Source organism: Eumetopias jubatus, unplaced genomic scaffold (genome assembly GCF_037043125.1).
Source record: "Eumetopias jubatus isolate StellerSeaLion01/CBP00866 unplaced genomic scaffold, mEumJub1_p1.0 scaffold_4, whole genome shotgun sequence".
In the NCBI taxonomy this organism is placed as follows: Eukaryota; Metazoa; Chordata; class Mammalia; order Carnivora; family Otariidae; genus Eumetopias; species Eumetopias jubatus.
Genome location: NW_028274810.1, coordinates 93,673,298 through 93,688,835, shown reverse-complemented (window position 1 = coordinate 93,688,835; position 15,538 = coordinate 93,673,298). Strand labels below are relative to the sequence as shown.

Below are 15,538 nucleotides of genomic sequence, written 5' to 3'. Positions count from 1 at the left end.
CCAGGCCAGCTGGAGAGGCCGGGTTGCGGCAGATTGATGGGAGCATGACAGGGTGGGGTTGCTGGGGAGAGAGGGCGGGGAAGGGCGGCGGAGAATGCACCATGAAAGGCCTCTGGCTGCCCAGCGACCAGCCCAGCCTGAGACACAAGGGGCCCAGGACTGGCCTGGGGAGGGGCAAGGAGGGAAGGAGAGGGATGCAGAGGGGAGGGGAGAGATAAGCCTTCTTCCCTAACCCCTTCCCCTAAGAGAAGAAGAAGAGCCTGGGGACGACTGAGAAGCCCAATAGGAGAGTCCTGAAGTCTGTCCTTCCCTGTCCCCACAAGAATCAAATAATCTCAGGCTGTCCCACACTGCACCAACATAGAATCCCAGGCCCTTTTGGAGCTCATCCCTACCCCCATCGATTGATCATTATTTACCCAGCAATAGTCATTTATTGAAAGCTCTATTGTGTGCCAGGATCGGTACTGAACTCTGGGAGTGTGAAGTAGTGAGTAAATCAGATATACCCCAGGCCCCCTTCTCAGGATTGTTCCTAAAAATCCAGGAGGACCTCTGGTTTTTAGGGGTGGGAGAATTTGTGCTCAGAGAGGGGTTCAGGCTTGCCAAAGGTCACACAGCAAGTTGGAGGCAAAGTCAGGAACAAAATTCAGGGCTCCAATCCAGAGCCCCTAGTCTTTCCAACCAGCCCACAGACTCCCTGGGGACCCGCCCCTGGGCAAGTGACCATTGCCTCATCTGACTGGGGTGCTGTGTGCCTGTAGCCAGGCTGGAGGGCACTTCTGTGGTGAATATTTGCATTTTACTCTGGAATTTCTGGAGGCAGCAATAGGTGGGGAAGTAACTCCGGTTGATGGCTTTGGTGTTTGTCTACAGAGAGGAAGTCTGTTCTATGAGGTGGCCTTCCCAGGTGAAGCTTTTAGTTTCTAAGGAGGGAGGCTGGCCTCCATTAATGCCCTGTGGTGGGCGGTGGGGAGGCCTGGCTTGCTTTCCCAGTGATCCAGCTTGACCTTCACCTGTGTGTTCTAGGCTCGGCCTGCACCCCTGCCCACCTTTAAGGGAGTGGTTCTCGCTCTAAAGGCAGGATTCTGAGATACCCACTGGGTTCCACTGTGGTGGACATTCATTGCTGGAGCTTTTCTTAGTGTGAGGCTGTGGGGCACCCAGTAGGTGCCTAATAAATACCTATTGGGCACATACTCCTCCGTATTCCTTGACATGCAACGTGACATTGGTTGGGTGTTGGGAGTTTTCTGGGAGGCCTATTTAAAGAAAGGTGGAGGTGGGGGCAGTCGGAAGTTGATGGATAGAAATGACACAGCACAGAATCCTGGGAGAGAATCTACGGCTCTGGGGAAGCTTGAGTCACTTCTTACAGTGTCTGCAATGACAAGGTCTGTGGCTTCTTTGTGAAACCGATGGCTGCCGTTCCTACCAACGACTGTCATTAAGAACATTCTAGAATGATAGGAACCACAGCGCTGTTACCCAGCGCGGAGTAACACCCAGTTATAATAGAGAAATCAGAGTTTCCACCCTCAAGATACTCCCAGTCTTATTGGGAAGGCACGACCTCTCTCTACGTCAGAGGGTCCTCCGTTCGATGGCGGGGAGACCCCGTCCTCACGCACAGGAAGTTCAGCTAACGATCTTCCAAGCCGGTTGATCGGGTGTATTTGGTAAACAGAACAGATGAATTAAACGTTCATCGTCAGTCTCCAGCAGGAGTCGATGCCCAGTGCTTGGGAGGGTGGCGCGGGCGGCCGATGCCTCGGGGATTTAGGGAGAGCTTCGTGGGCTAGGTGGACTCCTGGTCTCCAGGTGCGGCTTTGCAGGAGGGGGACCTAGGAGGTAGGTTAGAGCGTCAGCCCAGGCTGCTGCGAGGTTTGAAGGCCTGGAAGGAGCCCACGGGGCAAGGCACACCTGGGCCCGTGCCAGGTCCTTGGATGCCCGGCTCCAGGGGTCCTCCGGGGCCAGCTGCCCGGCTTTAACCATCCCTCTGCCGTGGAGTTCATTTACCCCTTTGAGCCTATAAAACGGAGCTGATCATGCCCATCCCTCTTAGGGCTTCTGCGGGACGCTGTGATTGGCTGCAGTAAAGGCGCACGGTGTGGCCAGAACACGTCAGCCGCTGCTAGGTTTATTCTCCTGAGGCCTTCATGCCCAGTCCTGCCGTAGGAGGCTTTGTGCGACCTCAGAGCCCCGTCTTCAGGGTCAGAGGGTCCAGCGAGCCCCCAGGTGGAAGCCCCTCCTCAGGGCCGAGTCTGGAGGCAGGGGCTTCGATGGACGAAGGGAGGCAGGGGCCAGGGGTGCTGAGCCCTTTTCCATCTCTGCCTCCTTCAGTGACTTGGCAACCGGCTGACCCCCTCTGCCTCCTGGAGTTCCAGCAGTGAGCAGGGGCGAGGGGGTGGCGGGCAGAGCTGGGCTGGTGGGCGGGCTTGACTTCTCAGGCATATGGCCCTTTCACAGTGGCTTTGTGGGGCGCCGACGGGTGGCCGGCCTGCCTTTTCCTCACCGCCATGCGGGGCAGCTTCTTCTGGCCGCTGGGGCCCCAGCTGCTGTTTCCCCTTCGCTGACCTTGAGGCCTCGAGCCAGGCCTCCGCAGGCCCCGCTTCCTGAAGGCCAGTCTCCCTCTTGGGCCCTTTGTGCCTGCTCTCATGCCCCAGCGGCGTGGCTTCCCTGGGCACCTGTCCTCGGCAGGCACCTTCTGAGTCTGTGGGCCTGCTGGGGTTTGTGCCAAGCACTCGCCATAGGAGAACAAGGGAGGGCTGACAAAGGGGTCGCCATTCATTCAATCATTCATTCACACATGCTCTCATTCCTTTGAGAGCATGTGTGCCCAGCAAACGTGCCCAGCAAACGTGCTTGCCTCTGAGGGCGTGCAGAGGGAGATTAAGTTCTCCCCTGGTCGGCTCAGTCGGTAGAGCATGTGACTCTTGATCTCGAAGTTGTGAGTTCGAGCCCCACGTCGGGGACAGAGACTACTTAAAAATAAAATCTTTTTAAAAAACCCCAGCAGTAATAATAATAACAGCTCGTGTATATTGAGCTCTTACTGTATACCCAGCACTGTTATAAACCCTGGTCTTGTAGTAATTCATTTAATCTTCATGCATGACGACTCTATTATTACTTTCCTCATTTTACAGATGAAGAATCTGTGACCCAGAGGCGGGGAGTAACTCCCGAGTCAGTGTGGGGAGCAGACTGTGATCACTGTGTCAGAGGCATCACTTGGTGTTTCTTGAGAAGCAGACACATGGCGCCGTGAGGAGTAGACACGCGGAGTTCTTATTCCCAGGGACGGGTGGGCAAACGGGGATCCCAGGAGGGCAAGTGACATGGTCAGGGTCACACAGCAGCTCAGGACATGAGCCTGGAGGACCAGCTTCCCCTGCCAGGCTCTCTGAATGAGAGGAGACTCTGGATCTGGAGGCACAGCTGCTCAGTGGGGGGGAGGCGGGGGCTGGATCCCTGCACTGTTCCATTTTAGAAATGAAAATGAAGATGAGGCTCAAATGTTAAACAGCGCTGCCCAACATCTATAGCTTGTCGGGGGCAGATCCAGAATTCAAGCCCAGGTCCATCTTGACCCCACGGCTTCTCTCCCCGCCGCCCACCAGCATCTGCCCCTGGCTGCCTGAGCCACATTCCGTAAGGTGGGACCTGTTGGCAGGCTTCCTTTAGGCCCTGACATACCGAGTTCTGCTGTCCGCCCAACACCAAGCATGGCTCTTCCTGTCCTCACATGAGGTCGGTGAGTAAATGGCTGAAATAGCCCAAAGAAGAAGTAAAGAAAAACTGGTGATTATTTGCAAGATTGTCTTAAGGTCACAGGAAGAGTGTTAAAGTGGATGGTGAGCTCCTATAGCTCCTCCTTCTCCTGCCCCCAAGTCACCTGCTTAACATATCCTGCCCTCTCCCCGCCCCTAATGCACAGCTGCTGTCCCCCCTTCCAGAACTCCACATTTGCTGCGAATGATGCCAACAGGTTAAAGAGACTGAGTTGGAAGGACCCTCTTGACCTCGTTAGTTTCAACCTCTTGATTTAGCAGGGAAACCTTAGTTTTGAATATCTGCACCCAGACAATTCCAGCCCTCTACAAACCCTCTCTTCTCTCCCTCATGTGACTTGTGCTTGGTTCACGATTCCGTGCAGAGACAGCTCTGGTTCCATCGTGAGACAGTGTGGCTCTGAATTCTGGCTGTGCAACCACACAGTACCATTTCAAACAGTACTACTTCCTTCTTCCTAGAGAGGCCCCCCCGCTTCCTGGCAGGAATGTATAAAGAGTGCCCTCTAGTGCCTGAGAACAGTACTAGGCTCTTAGCTGAGAAGCCAGGATCCGAGAACACCCCACAGGGGCTCCACATTTTGTCATGCAAATTATATACCTGAAGTTTCAAGTTTTAAAAAAGCAGCCTGGTGGGGATGGATAGGGACTTTCTGGAGAAACAAAAGCTTTGTTGGGAGAGTTGGGAGTTGGGCCCATTGACTCAGTTGCTGGTGTAGAGTCTGACAGAAATCCCCACCTTGCCAGGGCATCTCAACCCCCAGGAGGCCTCCCAGAAAGCAGGACTGAAGTGAAACAAGTATGGACAGTTTTGCTGAGCCCCAGCAATGAGAGCACAGAGGTGGGCGCCTCCAAGCCAGATGTGGGGGGGACAACCTCAGAAGGCTTCCTGAAGGAGGGATCCCAAGCTGATCGAAAAGGGCGAGGATCAAAGGAAGCTCATGTTGTCCCTGGCACTTTTATTTACTTACTCATTCATTCAACAGCTACTTGGTCATCCACTCTGTGCCAAACACGGGAGATATACCAGTGAACAAAAAAGATGAAACCACCCACCCTCATGGAGCTCTAGTGATGGCCAGGACGATGGTGGGGGTGGGAAATAAAATAGAAGAGTTAGCCCATCTGATTGTGATATGTGGTGTGGAAAAAGGCAAAGCAAGGAAGGTGGGCAGAGGGTGCTCCCTAATATCATCCATGTTTTACATCCAGGCAGGCTGCATCAGGAGCCTGTGCTCCCAGATGCCCGCTCTACTTTGGCCTGGACGGCGGCCAACTGCAGCCCGAGGAGGGCACAGGGAGGGCGCTCCAGGCAGAGGGCACAGCCTATGCAAAGGCCTGTGGTTGCCGGAGGAGGAGAGGGTTGCTGGAGTCCAGGGAGAGAGGAGAGGGCATACTGAAGGCAGAGCCGGGGGTGCGGCAGCTGTAGGGGAGGGTGTTCAGAGCCGATGGGGATTCGGAGTCCCCCGGCTTCGGTGCTGGGCTGGCTGCATGGGAGGCATGAAGAAAGAGGAAGAGGGTGTTAGGGCTGAGCGCCAGGCCTTCGATCTGGACACTGGGGTGGCAGTGCTGAGATGGGCACCCAAGAGAAGTGCGGGCAGAGGTGGTGGACAGAAGGGGCTGGCTTCCAGGGAGCTTTCACGTGGGGTCCGAGCCCTGCCTCTCTGTCTACCCGAGCCCAGAATCCCGGGTCCCAGTGCTTGTATGGGGCCGGGCTCCCACAGGGTTACAGCTGAGCAGTTCTGCGGAGGGGCCGGGAGGGGCTCCCGCCTGGCCCCAGCTCACCGGGCCCCCAGCTGAGCTGTAAATGACTTTTCCATTTTCCGAGACCTGCGCCCAGGCCTGTTTGGTATTCAGGATCGCCAGGCCCACACTCGCCAGCTCTCGGCTCTGCCCGAATTACTTGATTAAAACGCATATCAACTATTATGTGATTCGTTTCTCTGCCGCAGCTCGAGCAGGGCCTATGTTAAACTGTAATAAAGACCTGGTTAGGAGGCAGCAGGGAGGGGGAGCGCAGGAGTTGGGGGGGAGGGCATCGCTGGGTGGGGGTGTGGGGGTGCACTGAGAGAAGGACCCCAAACCTCAAGGCCCCCTCTGGCTTCCTCAGATCTAGGAGGCCAGGGCTCCCGCCTTCTGAGACACTTCATTTCAAGCGTCTTCCTCTGGCCAGAGGGAGAGCAGGGAAAGTTTGGGGGCGGGGATGGAAAACAAGCTCCCTGGGTCCGCCCCCCCCCCACCCCCCACCCCCGCCCCAGCTCAGAAATGGAATTCTCCACCACCTGGCAATACTCTGGGGTAAAGGTGACTCTCACTGGGCTGTGAGTCCTGAGTCCTGGGTTTTCTTCCCAGCCTCGCTGCCCCAGGACTCCACTGATCATCTGTAATATGGGGCTAATACTGCCTGCTCTGTCCTCCAGGGTTTTTGGGAGAGACTGTGGTGGAACAGGGACAGAGCTTGTAAACTGTAGGGTGAGGTTCACATGCATTGGGTGATGACTATTGCTGTGTGTCTGAGTTCAAAAGGCACTTTGTAATTGTCCTGCCAAGGCCTATTCATCTAAGAAGCCTTTATTGAGCCCCTGCTGTGTGCTGGGCACAGTCTCTGCTCCATTAGGGGATCTCCCAGTCCGATGGGACCGAGAGACCCAGAAACAGGCAGGTTCGGGGTACCCTGATGAGCTTTGAGAGCCCATGAAGGGGCACAGAGACCAGCGTGGATGCACTCAGGAAGCCTTGCTGGGGGAGGCCCCCCATAAACTGGGATGAGCAGGAGGGAGCCCAGTGGAACGGGGTGAGGCATTCCAAGCAGAGGAAGCTCACGGTTAAAGGCAGGGTGGTGTGAGACAGTCTGGTTCGGTCACTTAAGGATCCCAAGAGCTGGCCAGGGAAGCTGGTGGGGTGATGGGCTCGTCCGCCCACGTGGTGGGGCCTCACTGGCATCACTGAAGCTTCCAGAGTCAACGGCTGTGAGCGCCGGCAGGCTTGGAAGGAGGGGCAGAGGCTGAGATAGAAGCTGGAAAGGATGCACCCCGGGGATTTTCTATCCACTTCCATCAGCCTAGCCTGGGCTGGACTCGGCCCTGAGTAGACCTCGTTCCTGCCCACTCTTAAGCTTCAACAAACCATACAGCTCCCGTCACCCTTCCCGTCCCTCATCCATTCTATTCCCAGGGCACTCTGAGGCTCTCTGAAGTCCTGCAGCTGTCTTGTGTTCTATGCCTGTCCTGGCCCCAGTTCATACGGAAGCTGTGTTTCCTCCATCGCACTGGGAAATGCCCAGAGTAGGGGGTGATACCTCCTCCATCAGATTGAGAGCTTCCTAAGACGGAGACTGTTTTTCCCCCATAAGGTTGGGAGGTGGGGCTGTTGTATCCTTGCTCCATATTGGACTCCCCATATCCCTCTGTCTTGGGGGCTCTCCCCACGCCTGCACCAGCCCTGTCCCTCCCCTCTTTGGGAGCTTTCCATCTCACAGCTGTGTGGGGGCAGGGGCCCACCCCAAATCCTCTGTTCATTGAACGTGCTCCATGTCCACTCTGCCCACGTGACCCCCTCCCTGTTCCCCTCTGGGTTATGCAGTGAATTTCAGGATTGAATCGTTGGGACTAGTTGTCTTTGGCTCTGAGCCCCAGATGTGTTGGGGAAGGTGCCCCAGGAGGCCAGCTGTGTCAGCGTGGTCTCCTCTCAATGATGGGAAGCCAGGCAGCCGGGAAAGGGGAGTCGAGAGGTTGGATGGGACCCCAGGTCTCTGCCTTTAGGGACGGTGTAGGCAATGATGAAGGGAGGGCTCCCTTGTCATGTGGCGTCACAATCAGGAACAGCCAAGACAAAGCAGGGATTTGTTTGTAATGTAATGTAAATGACTTTTCCATTTTCCAAGACCTGCGCCCAGGCCTGTTTGGTATTCAGGATCGCCAGGCCCACACTGGCCTGCCCAGTGGCCAAGAGAGCAGGGAAGGGGACCTGGGACAGAGGGGCATTACTCAAGATGGCATGACGCCCGAGCCGTGCATCCAGCCCCATGACAATGTTGCATATCGTGCCCTTTGCCATGCCAGGCCTTGGCACATGCTCTTCCCTTGACCTGGAATGCCTGTCCCATCACCTAACATCTAAGAGGCTGTATTAGGCGTTTGGGGGAGGGAGGAGGAGGTTGTCCCTTGTGGAAGAGGCCTAGACTTATTTGTATAGCAGACATTTAAAACAGTTGAACGAGAACAGGGTGGGGACGGGGTGCCAGTGTGGACACTTCCTGAGAGACTTTGTGACTCAGTTTCTCCCATCTGTAGTATGATCACATGATCACTGAGGCTCTTCCAGCTTGACTCAGACTGAACGCTGTGAGCACAGTGTACCCAGCCCGGGGGGGGGGGAGGGGCAGCACCTAAGAGGTGCTCTACTGATGCTCTGGTGAACAAATGAATGACAGAACACAGAAGTGCTTCCAGGAATTCCAGAGATAGAGATGGCAGGGGAAGGGGAGAGAAATTGAAGGCAAAGAGGAAAGAGAAAGAAGGCAAGAATGGCAGGAAAATAATCTCTGACAGCTTGCTTCATCTTTCCTTCTCCCTTCCTTGGTCTCCTCTTCTGGCTCTCCTCCGTGCTCCCCACAGTCCCCCAGGGGCCACAGAGGGTGCAGCTCCAGAGCCCTGACTAGGCCATTCCTTGCTAGCATTCCCTCTGCTGGACCAAGATGGGAAAGAGGCACAGGATCGATGGGGTTGAGAAGCCAGTTCAGTCCCCAGGGCGTCTTCAGTTCTGATGCCAAGGAGCTTGATCAAGCCCTTCCTGCAACCACCCTGGCCTGGACCTGGCCTGATAACCCCTTCCGAGGCTGAGAAGTAGGCTGGCTCCAGACTCCTGGGCTCTTTTTGCACAGGAAGCAACGGCCTTCATCCACTCCTAGACTCCAGGGTGGGGATTAGTGGGGACTATCAGGTAGGGGCCATGGCCACTACTAAGGTCATCAGGTAAGGTCTCCTCTTCCAGCCTCGAAGGTTACTCAGAGATCCTGAAACATCCCAGGAAGGGCCTGTGTGCAGAAGTCACAAGTCCAAACCCTTCATGTTACAAGCAGGGAAACTGAGGCCCAAGGAAGGAAGGTAGCCTTCCTAGGTCACAGTTCTGGGCATTTAGGGGTGGAGCAAAATCTGGAGTCTCAGCTTCCTGGCTGCCAGCCCTAAGCACATGCATGTGCTCTCTGTCTCCCGCCCTCCCGTTCTTCTGGCCTTTCTCCTTTCCTTAGTTTTTGCAATATTTTCCCCAAATTCAATAGCATTGCTGTTTAAACGGTCATTTAAAAAATACTAACTATAAACAAATGTAAAGAAAAAAAAAACAATAGCTCTGTCACCCTGAAGGCTAATGTTTGTTCATCTTTTGAGTATAGTGTTCATAATGTTCATGCTTCCTTTCCCATAAGTGGGATCGATCTTTGCACACTGGTTTATACCTCACCTTTTTCTTACAGTTAGGTGTATGGAGATACAGTTCATGCACAGCAAAACTCTTTCATTTTGGAGAGTATGGTTCTAGAAAATTTTAGCAAATGTATTTCATCATGAAACTACTCTGAGTCCTATATCAGGGACATCATTCCGTGTCAGTGGACCTAACCTAAATGCCCAACAATAGGGAATTGAAAAACAAAACAGTCATGCCCTAAAGTATTGAACCAATCCCCTAAGGCTGGGCATGGAGGTTGCTTCACACCCTTCGCTCTGGTAAACAGTGCTGTGGGAAACATGCTCCTTGTGCTCAGGAGGGATCTGTATGTCAATGCAGCAATGGGTGGGAAGGTGGGCACAAAGCAGCCCACCGTCTCCCTGGGCCCCCACCCTCTCCTTCCCTCTCGCCCGGCTGTAGGGAACCGGCTGGACGAGGGCTCGGACGTGGAGTCAGAACCCGACCTCCCTCTGAAGCGCAAGCAGCGTCGTAGTCGGACCACATTCACGGCTGAGCAGCTAGAGGAGTTGGAGAAGGCCTTTGAGAGGACTCACTACCCGGACATTTACACCCGCGAGGAGCTGGCGCAGAGGACCAAGCTGACTGAGGCGCGGGTCCAGGTGAGGCGGCGCCCTGGGTGTTTGCCCTGCGGGCATATTGAAGAGGCGGGAATGGAGAAGGGGGAGGTGGCCAGCGTCCCAGGGTTTAGTGGGCCCCAAGAGGGGTCTGCAGCGGGTGGTCCAGGGACCGTGTAGACGAAGAATGCCACTGGCGCTTGATGCGGAGTAAGTGGGCAGCAAGTGGTGCTTGACTGACTGGACAGCCCCGGGGCAGCCAGGACGTGCAGTGAGGCCTGCTGGATTACGCTCATCCCTCCAGGGATGAGCCGGGAGAGAGGGCTTGGGATGCATAAAACGGCTCCAAATCTCTGGTGAGGGGAGGAAGTGATTAGGAGGAAAATTCCTGAAAAGCCTAGCTTCTTAAGATAGGTAAGAGTTTCCTGTTACAGGCAGCATGCAAGCACAGGGTACAGGCATGTTCCTGGTGGGTTAGAAGCATCAGAGGGAGGGTGGGCAGACCTCAAACACTCCCTCCACGCCCTCGAGTGTGCAGTTCCTCATCAGCGGGGGGCTGGGGGCAGGGAGTGTGGAGAAGGAGCAGAGCCTGGGCTTGGCCGGCCCCTCACCTGCCCCCCTGGCCAGCAGCGGCGGAGGGAACAGCCCTCTCTCCCCAGGTGGAGAAGGAAGGCAGAGAGGGTCGTGCTGTGTATCTCCTGTGGGAACCCCTTCCCGGCCTGTCTTCTCCGCAAGCGAGGGAGGTGGGTCGGTAGGCAGGGCCCCCCAAACTGCTCACTGGGGACTCCCAGCTGAGGGGTACCAGCCTTTGCTGGACACCCACTTTGTTCCCGCCGGAACGCTCAGGCCTTCTCACACATGACCTGGTGGAACCTCGGACCTCCTTATTAGGCAGGTCACCTCCGGGCAGGCCACAGGGGCAGAAACAGGCTCAGAGAAGCGACATGCCCAGGGGCACAGAGCTCAGCTGGGGCTGAGCTGGGCTCGGAACTCAGGAATAAGTTGACTCAGAGCCTGGGATGTGACAGCAATAGGGAAAGTTCTAGAAACAAGCTGGCATGTAAACGCTCCAGGAGCCAGCGTACCTCCCTCCACCCTCCCCACCCCCACTCCTGGAGTGGGGGGTCCGTGGCTGCCTTGGAGGGAGACCCCCAGGGGAAGGGGCAGGCGGCAGCAGCCAGCTCATCTCATCCCCACCCTCCTCTCCAGGCTGATACCCGAGCCTGCCCTCGCCTCCGGACCTCCCTCCCCCTGCTCTGATCCTCCTGCAGCTGTTCTCCTGGGCACATTCCTGGGTGCTTTCTCATTCCCACGTCTGGCGGCCACGGCTGCTTCCCACCACCTTGAAGCCTGACCGCTCCTTGTAAAATTTCCTGGCTGTCAGGGCAATGCTTTTATTGGCCCAGGGGACCCAGAAACAGGTGTCACTCAAGGTCCAAGGAGGGAGGGGGGCTGGGAACAGGGGGAGCAGCCAGAGCCTAGGCAAACCCATAGCGAGGGGGCCCAGGCAGACCTCTTGCACATGCTGACTCCTCTGTCATCCTTTGGGCTCCCCCAGGGCAGTGAGTCTCCCCAACTCTGGTCTGAGAACTTAGCTTGATTCCAGCAGGGGAGGGGTCTGTACATGCTGAGTTTGAAAAGAATGAACAAAGGCTGACCCCCCAAAAATCAAGACAAGAATGATAGAACATTTGACCTGGAGAAGAGATTTGGAAGATGGAGCTAAGAGGCCCCAGAGGGTGGGGACTGGGAGCCACAGGCCTGGGTTTCCACTGGTCTCTGGCTCTGATCAGCTGGATCACCTTCAACAGATCAGTTTCCCTTCCTAAGACTTAGTTTCCCATCTACAAGTAAAGGAAAGGAACTAAGTGATCACTAAGCTTCTTAAAGTTCTAGGATCCTTACTTATTGACAATCAGAGCTGCATTGTGAGGTGATGAGATCCCCATTACTGGCATTCAAGCCAAACTACAAAGTCCAGTCGATCAGAAACCCTGGTGAAAGTGCTCCTGCTGTGAAGAGTAGAGCAGGGAGCTCAAAGCCTCCTGAGCACTGCTCCAATTCTGTGGTGTTGGGGTCTCGGGTCTCTGTTTCTAAGAGTCTGTGGTTCTGGGATTTTGCAGTCCTAAGACATGTCATCTCAGTGGCCCTAGGGAGATGATGGGAGCGGGCTCAGAGCCATATGTGAGGTCCAGCTCCAGCACGTACACCTCCGGCCTTAATTTCCACATCTGCAAAACAGAGATGGCAGTAACAGCCTCCCCGCCCCCGCCTTGTTCTAAGGGTTCCATGCTTACACGTGAAAAAAAACACACACTCAAGGTCAGGTAGCACCATAAGTGGGGTACATTCTTATTAAACTGCACCTGTTCTTGGTGTTCCAATTCTGGCCACGCTGGAAACTCCTGGTGCATTCGTCCGGCACTCACTTATTGAGCACCTACTCTGTGCGGGACGCTGTTCTTGGCCCTGGGGATTCAGCAGACAGAAATCTCTGCTGTCATGGAGCTGATACCCCAGGAAGCGAGGAAACAGGAACACGTGTCAGGTGGGGCTCTAGTAACTCAAGTGCGTTCCCTCCCTTGGGCTCTGCTCCAGCCTGGCTTTCAAAGCCTACAGGTGTTACATGGCATCCCTGATGTCTGGGGGAGACACCCCCGTCTCAGCTGGCAGCAATCCACCAGGACGTGTGGGAAAGGGGATCAAGCAGGAGGACACATGCCTGGGGACCAATAACTTCCTCTGGAAGAATCTTCATTTTTAAATAGCTAGGGGACAACCGTGCATCTTCCTTGGAGGTAAACGGATCTGATTCTTTCCGTAACGGTAGATCATGTTTATGGTGCACTTCTTATGTGCCAGGCGTGACGTGCTGTGTTCTACGTACATTATCTTTATCATTCTCCCTGTAATCCTAGGAGGTAGGTATGATTAGTCTCTCCCTTTCCAGGTGAGAAGCCTGAGCTTTAGCTAAGGGCAGAAATTTCCGAAAGACACAGTTACTAAGCAGCAGTGCTGGGACTTGAACCCAGGTCTGCCTGTCCCATTCTTTTCTTCTGTGCTCCATTGAGAGAGGGGCCAGACGGATTATTCCGCTCGGTAAACAGCTGCTTCCTGCAGCGTCCTGCTCCCAGTGCGAGGTGTTGAGGGAAGGATCAAGAACGGATACTAAAACTCAGCCTCTGCTCTCAAAGAACGCAGCCCCGATCAGGGATTCTGGGTGGGTGCTGGGGCTACCCCTGTCCCTGCTGGAGCCTCCATTCCCCACCTGTGAATGGGCAGCTTGCTCTTTCAGCTGAGCCATCAGAGGCTTTCCAGCAGGATGATAGTTGTAGATGTTACTCTAAGCACTTTGCCGGTGCGAACTCATTTGAGGTCCAGAGCCACCGGAGGGGGGGGTGCCATTATGAGGCACAAAGAAACAAAGACACAGAGGGATAAGGGAATTTGCCCATCTTAGCTAGGAGTTGGAGGCAGGATTCAAGCCTAGGCTGTCGGGCTCCAGAGTCCCTGCTCTTAATCATCCAGCTACACTTTGTGAGGAGGGAGGTGCCTGCTAGGATGGAGACATCCCTAGGAAAACGGAACAATAGAGGAAGAAGAGGTGAGAGAATTGATAGCCAAGGGCGTGTCATCTCCTCCAGGAAGTCCTCCCAGATTCTGAGAAGTAAAGCTGGAAGCCTGTCCTCAGACCTCCTCCCAGCACCTGTATGTCCCCTGCGCTTACCACCCTGGGAAACAGGCATTCTTTGCCTTGTCTGTCGTGTGCCTAGGCGGAGGGCAGCTTGAAGGAGGGCTGGGACTGTCCCCTTTAGCTCTTCATCCTTAGCATCTCGCTTGGCACAGAGCAGAGTCCCAGCAAAGGTTTGAGAGGAGAAGGAGGGGCGGAGAAGGAAAAGACAGGGAAGGATAGACGGGAAAGAACGTTTCCAACTTCCTTTAGCATTCTTTATTCGAGGAAAGGGTGACTCCCGGCTAAGGGACAGCGACAGCACGCCACACGGGAGCAGCGGGTCCCACACCTAAGTCATTCTCCAACCAGCTTCGAGATTGCTGCCACATACGCAGATTGCCCATATTGTTATTCACTTCTAAAATAAAATCAACATATTTTAAAATAAAAGCATCTACCACTGTCACATAAGGAAGGCCTTTGGAAACACACACCAGGGAAGACCAAACAACACAATGGCGGTCCAGCAGGAGAAGAGCACATGCAGGGGCTCCCCTCTGTGTGTTAAAAAGGGACTAAGGCCTCATCAGCACCAAGCCCAGACCTTGCCTTCCACACGCCCAGAAGGCCTGGAGGACAAGTAAAGCGGTTCGGGGCTCTTTAAGGTTTGTGTCGCTGCCGACTGGGATGTCCCTCCAGCGTGGGGTGCTAGGAGACCCACCCTTTGGGGAACACGGAATGGAAACAAACATGAGCCCCCCACCCGCTCCCAGAAGCAGGGAGTGAGGAGACACTGCCCACTCCTCGCCAGTTTAGAAGCCCCTCGGTCCGACGGGTGGCCTCCATCCCACCAGGACGCCCCCGGGGAGGCCCTCAGTGCCCTGGGGAGTGGAGAGAAGCTGGGACCTTAATTTTGATCCAGAGCCCATTTTCACTCCTGATCTGACTGCCTCATCCCCTTTCTCCGTACGTCCTAAACACGTCAGGGGCAGCTATTCTGTTCATCTGGCTCGGAAAGCTAAACATAGCTTCTCTCCTCCAGAAGGATCCAGAAAACAAAAGAAGACACCAGGGACACATAAACACCCTCCTTCCCTCCATCCAGCTGAGACTGCCCTCCCCCATGTCTGCAGACTTGGTCTACAGGTTGGGGAGTCTTAGGTGATCCTGTGCCAGGAGCGGTCACCCATCCCACCGCATGGGCGGGGGGTGGGGGGAGCTCAGGGGGAAGCTGGAGGCCTCTGGAGAGGAGGCAGGACCTGCCTGAACTTGCCTCGGAGCCAGTGATGAGGGAATCAGAGAGGAGGCATTGCAGCTGAGCCTGTTGGTCGAGGAGTCAGCTGCAGGAAGAGGGTCTGGGTTAGAGGGAACAGCATGTGCAAAGCCCAGAGCTGGAAAAGGAGCCCCCCTGAAGTAGCCCCTGTGTCCCACACTCATTCTCCTTTTCGGGCCCAGAACTCATTGCAAATCCAGACAGGTGAGTTCTAGAAGGTCACACTGATTTAAGTTGGAACCTCAGCTTCATTACAGCTATGGCTGTGTGGCCTTGGGCAAATTATTTGACCTGTGTGAGCCTCAGTTTCCCCTTCTGTGAAATGGGAATAGGAGGACATGTCTCATGGGTCTCCATATGGGCGTGAAGCGCTAGCACAGGGCTTGGATCAGAGGAAGACTCAAATGTGTTATTTTTCCACGGATGCTTGATAAACGCGCGCGTGTGTGTGAGGTGGGTTCTCCTGATCAAGGGGGCCCATGCTGGCTAAGCAAAGTTTAGCAAAGCCAAGCCTCTGGCTCCAGACAAAGGACTGGTTCTCACATCTGCCTCTGGCAGGTGGGTCTCATTCAGGCAGGTTCCCCTCATGGGGCTTCCTGGGGGGGGAGCGTGTGTTAGAACAAGGATGGTCACCCACGTGTCCATCCACCGGGGCGGAAGCAGCTGTAATGGAAAAACACTGCACCCAGAGTCACCCAGACCTGTCTGTGCCTCCAGCTCACCTTGTCACTTGAGCAAGTCACCCGCTGTCTCTGCATCTCCGTTTGCTCATCTG

At 55.1% G+C, this 15,538-nt stretch overlaps 1 protein-coding gene across 3 annotated transcripts in view; it reads left to right on the top strand.

Moving 5' to 3' along the window:
• PAX7 (paired box 7) overlaps positions 1–15,538 on the top strand; it is a 94,264-nt gene that overhangs the window by 40,720 nt on the left and 38,006 nt on the right. For all 3 annotated transcript variants that reach the window (XM_028108587.2, XM_028108586.2, XM_088023044.1), the window contains exon 5: positions 9,663–9,862. In XM_028108587.2, coding sequence (XP_027964388.1) covers positions 9,663–9,862 — 200 coding nt within the window. The remainder of the gene's footprint in view (positions 1–9,662; positions 9,863–15,538) is intronic.